The 8,812-nt window shown below is 43.0% G+C and overlaps 1 protein-coding gene across 2 annotated transcripts in view; it reads right to left on the bottom strand.

The window, feature by feature from the left end:
* Positions 1-8,812, bottom strand: part of VPS53 (VPS53 subunit of GARP complex) — a 125,738-nt gene that overhangs the window by 69,747 nt on the left and 47,179 nt on the right. For both annotated transcript variants that reach the window (XM_007454234.1, XM_007454235.1), the window contains 4 exons: positions 8,725-8,803; positions 6,000-6,143; positions 5,018-5,160; positions 917-1,058 (listed from right to left, as the gene is read on the bottom strand). In XM_007454234.1, coding sequence (XP_007454296.1) covers positions 917-1,058; positions 5,018-5,160; positions 6,000-6,143; positions 8,725-8,803 — 508 coding nt within the window. The remainder of the gene's footprint in view (positions 1-916; positions 1,059-5,017; positions 5,161-5,999; positions 6,144-8,724; positions 8,804-8,812) is intronic.

Here is an 8,812-nt window from a genome sequence, read left to right on the forward strand (position 1 = left end):
GAGGGGAGGGGAGGGAGAGGGGGGAGGGGAGGGGGAGAAAGTTTGGAAGTCACTGTTTGGGCCATCTCCCTCATTTAAAAAAAACTGAAAAATAACGTTAGATTATGTAAAAGCAAAGTTTAAAAAGTTTGTAAATGCGTTTTTACAAGAAAAATTCAAACGAATTACCAGAATAAAACGAAAAAAAAAAATTCTTTGCTTCTCTACCTAGTCTCACTCCAATTTCCTTTCCCCAGAGACATCCATCTACTGTTATCATTTCCAGACCTTTTTCTTACCTATTTACATATATAAACATGCTTCTCACACAAATGGAATTACACCATATATACTGGGCTGCAGCTTACATTTTGCACCTAATATATGTGAGAGGTTTTCTTTCTATGACAGCACATCTAGATCTATCCCCCATTCTACCACTTTCAAACTGCTACACCTATTCCACAGCATGAATTTACCATATTTTATTTAACCATTCTTCAGTGATGAACATTGTAGAAATCGCCAACGTTTCCTGCTTTTAAGGCTGCAGTTCACCCCTTTCTTGGTACATTTCCTCTAAACATATCCTAATTGTAACAAAACTCAAGAGTTGATAATGTAATGAGGTATTTGTGACTGAATAAGTGAGGCCTCTATGACTCACAGAACTACTAGTCTTTAAAATGGGGCCTATCCTTAGACAAAATGATGACAGGACATTCTAGAAACACAAAGTACTGCAAAATAGACAAACAATAAATCCAGTCATACAGTATTCTGTATGACTATTTGCACAAAATCAGCAAAATCCCTGGGACGGGGGATTAAGCACTTGAGCCAATGGATGGAACCACCACAGTGTGAGAGGCTGAAGTGAAGCCCACCCACCCAGGCCACTCATTTCCTGGTCCAGTCTCCCTTAGGACCATCTTACCAGAGTTCCATCTGTCAGGGTACACCCGGAGAAGCGTTTTGCAAGAAACCCCTCAAAGTTAGTTGTTCTCTGAATAGCAAAGAGAAGCAATTTCACTTCAATTTCCTTAGCTCTGGTACGCATGATCTTGGCCAGTTCTGTCCTTCAAATTAAAGATATAAGAATGTTGTCAAACAAACTGATCACTCAAGATAAGACAAAGTAAGTGGCTTTAGCGTATATTATAAAAAAAAAAGTATGTGGTCATTTCAAAACCTGACATCTATCACTAACTAAGTTTAATGCTCAGGGAATAGAGATACATATTCTAAATAACAATTGTACGATGAAATTACCCACTAGTCAAAAAAAAACCTCAAGGATTATGGACATCAATTTGTTTACATGGGTACTACAATTTTTATCTTTAAACTTTTCAATAATTTGTTAATAATATATATGAAGCATTTACTCAGTATTTTATAAAAATGCATATATTCTATATAATTTCACAAGTCATTAAGTACTGAATTACAAAGCCCTCCCTCTTCCACAGAGCTCAATAATCACCTCTTCCACCAGACAGCAGGAGCCCTGGAAAGAGACGTGAGAGACGGGAATCCCCATGTGAAAAGTGACATGTACATGTCTGGGTGGTTCCTGCCTGTGAAGCTTACGTGACACTCAAGTGTCCCGTCTCGGAATGTTAAGTGGTAAGGGAGCAGTAACACAAGAGTTCTTAGTAAGTACTGAGCTATGGGTCATCTTTCCTCATAAATAAGTGACAAAAACCAAATAAAGAGTCTCTGAATTTATTTGAGAATTATGTATCTGTAGGATTTTAGCCAAAATTCGAATAATGAAAGCTTGGCAGCAACACTGCCATTAGCTGACGCAATAGCAGCAGATGTGTTGGCTTTTGGGTACTCCCAGTCTCCTGCGGACTTCATTTTTCACAGAAAATGAATTTTGCAAGTCGCTGAACTGGAGGCTAAAGCGAATTATTTATCAATTTCTCAAGGAATTCACTCTTTCTTTGCTAACCAGGACTTAGAAAGTCATAACCACGATCAACCTTGAATCAGTACAAAAAGGTTACCTAAATCCAGTAGCAAATGTGTTTCTGAAAACCACCACCACAAAGAATGTACAGCACCAAGGGTGAACCCTAATGTAAACTACAGACTCTGCTTGGTAATGATGTGTCAGTGTAGGTTCAGCGATTGTAACACAGGGTACACTCTGGTCGGGGATGTTGATAATGGGGGAGGCTATCTGGAGGGATGGGGCAGCAGGGGGTATATGGGAAATCTCTGTATCTTCCTCTCAATTTCGCTGTGAACCTAAACCTGCTCTAAAAAAATAACGCCTATTAAAAAAAAAATCAACAGCCAATATCCCTTAAGAAATACCCCCCCACACACAATGTGCCCTTAAAGCATACAACTTGACTGTACCTATGATTTTAAGAGAGATGACTACCATGAATTACTCTAAGGTGGTTCAGTTATGCTTAGATATGGGACTTTTTAAAAAATTAACTTGGAGTTGGGACTTCCCTGATGGTCCAGTAGGTAAGACTCAGTGCTCCCAATGCAGGGAGCCCGGGTTCGATCCCTCGTCAGGGAACTAGATCCCGCATGCATGTCACAACTAAGAAGTCCGCATGCCACGTGCGGCAAATAAGACTTGATGCACCCTAAATAAATAAATAAATATAATAAATAAATAAATATTTTAAATAAATAAATAAATTAATTAATTAACTTGGGGCTTCTCTGGTGGCGCAGTGGTTAAGAATCCGCCTGCCGGGCTTCCCTGGTGGCGCAGTGGTTGAGAGTCCGCCTGTCGATGTAGGGGACACGGGTTCGTTTCCCGGTCTGGGAGGATGCCACATGCCGCGGAGCGGCTGGGCCCGTGAGCCATGGCCGCTGGGCCTGCGCGTCCGGAGCCTGTGCTCCGCAGCTGGAGAGGCCACAGCAGTGAGAGGCCCGCGTACCGCAGAAAAAAAGAATCCGCCTGCCAATGCAGGGGACACGGGCTGGAGCCCTGGTCCGGAAAGATCCCACATGCTGCGGAGCAACTAAGCCCGTGCGCCACAACTACCGAGCCTGCGCTCTAGAGCCCATGCTCCGCAACAAGAGAAGCCACCGCAATGAGAAGCCCGCGCACCACAACAAAGAGTAGCCCCTGCTCGCCGCAACTAGAGAAAGCCCACACGCAGCAATGGGGACCCAACATGGCCAAAAATAAAATAAATAAATTTATAACAAATAAAAAAATTAATTAAGTAACTTGGAGTTAATGTAACTGTGCACTATTAGAAGGGACTACATAACCAATAAAAGCCCATTCCCACCACTGTTGTGGTAAAGCTGCAAGGACAGAATAAAAACTTTTGATTCTAGCTTTAGCTTTGTCAATGGATACGCTGATCTATACTTCTTGGGTTTTAATTCTTTGATATAAAGAGACTATCTGGGACTTAGCTGGTGACGCAGTGGTTAAGAATCCACCTGCCAATGCAGGGGACACGGGTTCGAGCTCTGGTCTGGGAAGATCCCACATGCCACAGAGCAACTAAGCCCATGCGCCACAACTACTAAGCCTGTGCTCTAGTGCGCACGAGCCACAACCAATGAGCCCGTGTGCCACAACTACTGAAGCCCGTGCGCCTAGAGCCCGTGCTCCACAACTACTGAAGCCCGTGCACCTAGGGCCCGTGCTCCACAACAAGAGAAGCCACGGCAATGAGAAGGCCGCGCACCGCAACAAAGAGCAGCCCTTGCTCGCCACACTAGAGAAAGCCCATGGGCAGCAACAATGACCCAATGCAACCAAAAATAAATAAACAAACAAACAAACAAACAAATAAATTTTTTTTTAAAAAAAGAGAGACTATCTGGCCCTGGGCTACACTCACGGAAAGTGAAGACAGGATGAATGAGAGAAGGTCTTTAAAATGCTTAGAACACTCAGATGCCAATAATATTAACTATCCAAAGACTATAAACACTGTATTAGGGGTGGGAAATGTTCTCAACAACTATTTCCTGAGTGTCTACTATGTCACTGAAGTAGATATTGCCCCTGTCCCTCTGGAACCACCTACCCAGAAAGCAGAAAAGCAGAACAAGGCTGCCCTGGTGGCGCCGTGGTTAAGAATCCACCTGTCAATGCAGGGGACACAGGGTTCGAGCCCTGGTCTGGGAAGATCCCACACGCTGCGGAGCAACTAAGCCCACGCACCACAACTACTGAGCCTGCGCTCTAGAGCCTGCATGCCACAACTACTGAAGCCCATGTGCCTAGAGCCCGTGCTCTGCAACAAGAGAAGACACCACAATGAGAAGCCTATGCACCGCAATGAACAGTAGCCCGCGTTCGACCCAACCAAAGAGAGCCCGCGTGCAGCAACGAAGACCCAATGCAGCCATAAATAAACAGATAAACAAATAAATTTATTTAAAAAAAAAGAAAAGCAGAACAATGATGGATGTATTCTCACTGCACATTGATATAGGTGATACAGACACGTGGGAAAATGTGGGGCAATGAACTACTACAGGGAAATCTGGTTGAAGAACTTTTAGTTGATTAAGAAGGCAGGCTGTTCACGGCAAGGGCGAGGCTATAGGAAAGTCCTAGAGCAAAGATAAGAGCAGACATAGCTGCCGTGTTGGGTATATTTTACTCTTAAGGCAAAACAAACACAAAAACAAGTGCTCTGGCTACAATCTACTGGCCCAGGGCTTCTCACGTAACCTAGTCCATGTCTCCTTATCAAGTGTTTACCTTGCCTTCACATAATGCTCTCTCCTCTAGGGCTGGAACTCTAAAGTTGGAGAAGGTGGGATATAGCTACAGCTGGAGTTTGGGACTTGGTTTTGGGTATATAAAATCTGACTTTCAAAAGGAAAGGAGTCCTCTGAGGGGAGTCCAGCACAGCTGAAGACATTCTCATTAAAATGATGACTTTCAAACAAGCAAACCCAAAAAGGTGGGAGTGGTACCAAAGCCACAAGACAACACGGAGCCTGTAGAGGCTGGGGGATTGGTGTCAATCAACTGGTTTCAACTGATTTCAATCAACACCAAAACCAGTAGAGAGTTGGCATCTACCTTGTGACGTGGCAAAATTCTACTGCAATCCTCTCCGCCATGTACCACTCTCGCGGGAACATCCGGCCGTATTTCTCCTCGTAGTCCACAAGCTGGCGCTTGATCCAGGCATAGCGCCGGTCAATTTTGTCCAGCCAGGCAACCTTGGGGAGGCAGGGAACAAAATCCACCCCAGTGCTTAGACGTAGTATTGACAGTTCAAGGAAATAAGAAAAAACATAGAAGAACCGAGAAAAACAAAACCAATTTCTCTATTTCTCACGGTTTCAGAGTCTAGGCTACTTTTTTTTTTTTACTTGATCCAGAGGTTCTTTACCTGGGGTCTATGACTGGGCTTCAGGGTTCTACAAACTTCCTGAAACTGTATGCAAAGTTTTATGCATAGGTGCATTTTGGGGGAGAAGCTCTGTAGCTCTCATTAATTTCTCCAAAGGGTCAGTGACCCCAAAATGGTTAAGAATTGCTGAACTGTACAGTCAGCCCCTAGGATTCATGGTCCAACAATCAACATTTTAAGACAGTAACACTAATAAAATATAAATCACAGACTTGAGAGCAATCAATTTTCAATACAATTCAAACGTAACAGGGCTTCCCTGGTGGCGCAGTGGTTAAGAATCTGCCTGCCAATGCAGGGGACATGGGTTCAATCCCTGGTCCGGGAAGATCCCACATGCCGTGGAGCAACTAAGCCCGTGAGCCACAACTACTAAGCCTGCACTCTAGAGCCTGCGTGCCACAACTACTGAGCCTGCAAGCCACAACTACTGAAGCCCGAGTGCCTAGAGCCTGTGCTCCACAACAAGAGAAGCCACCGCAATGAGAAGCCTGCGCACTGCAACGAAGAGTAGCCCCCGAGAGCCGCAACTAGAGAAAGCCCACGTGCAACAACAAAGACCCAATGCAGCCAAAAATAAAATAAATTTTAAAATAAACTGATAAATTCAAATGTAACATCTGATCTCCTTTGGTCAATACTTACATCTTGGTTTTCTTGAAAAAGTACTAGATACTCTGACAGATGCTGTTTAATAAACTTTTTGATGATTTCCTGCTTGATTCTGGGGTCCAAAATATTAGCAACCAGACAAGCATCTCGTAGGACATTGCTGGGTCCTCCTGGCCTCTGGTAAAACAAACAACACACACCAGTTCAAAAGCCAGAAATGACCTTTAAATCTTATGGCCTCTGACAGCTGCTGCTTCTTGTTCTACTCATGATGTTATTATTACTTCCACTCCCCTGACACTCATTCTTGTGCTGTGGATGGATATTTTAGTTACTTGTTCCTTGATGAAAGAATCATTAAGCTAGTCTGCAGTAGCCAATAATAAAAGCTACTCCATGAATCAGCAATGAGACATTTTAGAAACAGGGCCAGCAATGATGGTAGAAACTTCTGCGATCTGAACTGAAGTCACCTTGCTGAAGAGCCCTAAAAATCAGAATGATACCAGTCTCACTCCACACATGCCAATTTCCCCTGATTCTAACCTTGGATTCCTGTTCCTAAGGTGCTATATTTGTGCCAAACAGTGTGCTGGCATTTAAAACCTAAATCCAGGTTCTAAACCACCAGCCTTGTCCCACTGATAGTCAACCATGCAGACAGGCAGCCAAAGGTAAAAAATATTATGATACTGGCCCCTTGACCTGAAAAAAAACAGTAGAAGTAACTATCAAGGGGCTGTATTGATACATCATGGTGGGAAGGCCCTTGTATTACTGAAGGCAATTCAGTCTCGCTGACCCTTTCTTCATAGTAACTCACTGAATGAACATGGCTGGCTGAGTGGGCTATAGTGAAAAGAACACTTGGCATCTGCTCTTGGCTTGGCTAAATAGCCACATAGCTTTGGCACAATTATTGACACTCATCTGAAATATAAGTGAAAAAAAATAATGGACTTTAACTAGGTGATGATTAAGGGTCTTCCAAATCTTTATGACTTTTTTTTTGGTCAATTCTGTCCAATTTATCCACCTCAACTGAAGTTCAAGAGTTTCCTAAGTGTTAACCTAAGCTGCCCGAGAGCTAAATTGCTAAAATTCTGACTTGCTCCGTGCTGAGTGGCTGTTCTGTCATTCACTGAGCACCCTGACTGCTCAACTCTGGCTTCTAGATGAAAATGTTTGATCTGACAGAGAAGTCACGAAAGCCAAAACCTATGGGCTCATGGGTTCAGATTTTTTCATTTAAAAAGGATCTAATAGGTAACCTTTGGGTAATTTTTAAAAAAATAATCTTGATTTCCATTTGTGAAATAGTAATAATAACACAAAGCCTTTAAGAGAAGTCAATAGTCATTCAGAAGGAAAAAAGAAAACTCTTAAAAAGAAGTCGCCCAGACAGAGAAAAGGGAAGCAAGTTGTTAAAGAAAACCATTTTTCACCGCATCTGCCTCGTGGGGGTCTGAGTAAAAGATATGATGTAGGTCAACGTTATTTTTTTCTAAATGATAAAGCTGGGTTTCATCCACATTTTTCTGAAACTTCTTAAAACCAGGGTGAACAGCAGAGTATAGTATAGCAGGCCCTGGACTAAGAAGAGGCTAGTGTTTGTAATTTGTGAATACCGTACAACCCCTTTTTACAGGACAGCTTTCCAACATCCACTCCCCGCACTTACAGAAAATGAATAAGGAAGATGAAGTCCGCAAAGGAACGTGCTTTACACATAAAATACCTGATTGCTAGAAGTCAGCCAGAATATATGACATTAAAATCAGAGGCAGGTTTCCTGTAGAAGGTAATCTACAAAGCTGGGGCTGCTACCCCCACCTACTTCCTAAGTTTCTTTTATGAGGTGCAAAGAAAAACGATTAAGATATTTCCAGTTATTGAATTATAGAGCAGATCCAGGAAACGGTCCTTGGCTCGGTGAATGAACATATATCCCCCAACTCCACCCACCAAGTGCTGCTTGCCGGCGTGTGCTTTGGGTCGCTTCTGCGCTGCACAGTTCTTTCTCCTGAAATAGCTCAAATAATAGAGGGGGAAAAAAGCTTCTGAGGGTTCTTCTCTCCCCAACACACGCAAAGCATTAAGCTTATGTCTGCTATAATTTGCAGGATGGCGCTGAAGGCAGTTACCCCGGCACGGTGATGGCCAAGTGAGGCAAAGCTTGTTACATGAGAAGTGTAACCAATAGCTCACAAGTGAAATACCGTGGGCTTTGCAGACACAACACAAACAGCTATGCTACCAGTGAGAGCTAAAGGGATTAATCCCAAAGAACAGGATCATTAAAAGCCAGCCTCCTAACTGTGTCACTCCAAGAGTTACATAAGCCTGGGGACGTTCCTCCCAGTTGTCTCTTCACCAAACTGAAACCAAAAAGTTATGTAACGATCCTAAAAAACACTGTGGCTTGAAAAAGAATTTTATTATTATTATTTTTTTTAAACATAGCCATGAGAAAAAGAAGGAATTTACCAGGCAGACTTCTTGGGTTTGACACACATTAAATTAAACTGAAACAAATCCTGACTTTTTGATACTGGGAGGACACAGATGGGGAATCAATTGTTGCTTTGGGATATTTAAAATCAAGGATGGTCTCATTACCCTGAACCTCTAGCCAACAGACGTTATGGCTGCTGGCAAACGCTTTTGGAATGGTTAATGAACAGTAACTACAGTGAGTGTGCATCAGGCACAAATGGTGATAATATCCAAAGACTGAAGGGAAAATGCAAAACAATACCTTGGTGCCCTGGGAAGGAAACGCTTCTTCGAAATCGGCCAGGATTTGCTGTCCTAACTCGGTCTGGGCAGCCTTCACTCTGTAGGGA

The sequence above is a fragment of the Lipotes vexillifer genome, unplaced genomic scaffold (assembly GCF_000442215.2).
Source record: "Lipotes vexillifer unplaced genomic scaffold, Lipotes_vexillifer_v1.1 scaffold680, whole genome shotgun sequence".
In the NCBI taxonomy this organism is placed as follows: Eukaryota; Metazoa; Chordata; class Mammalia; order Artiodactyla; family Lipotidae; genus Lipotes; species Lipotes vexillifer.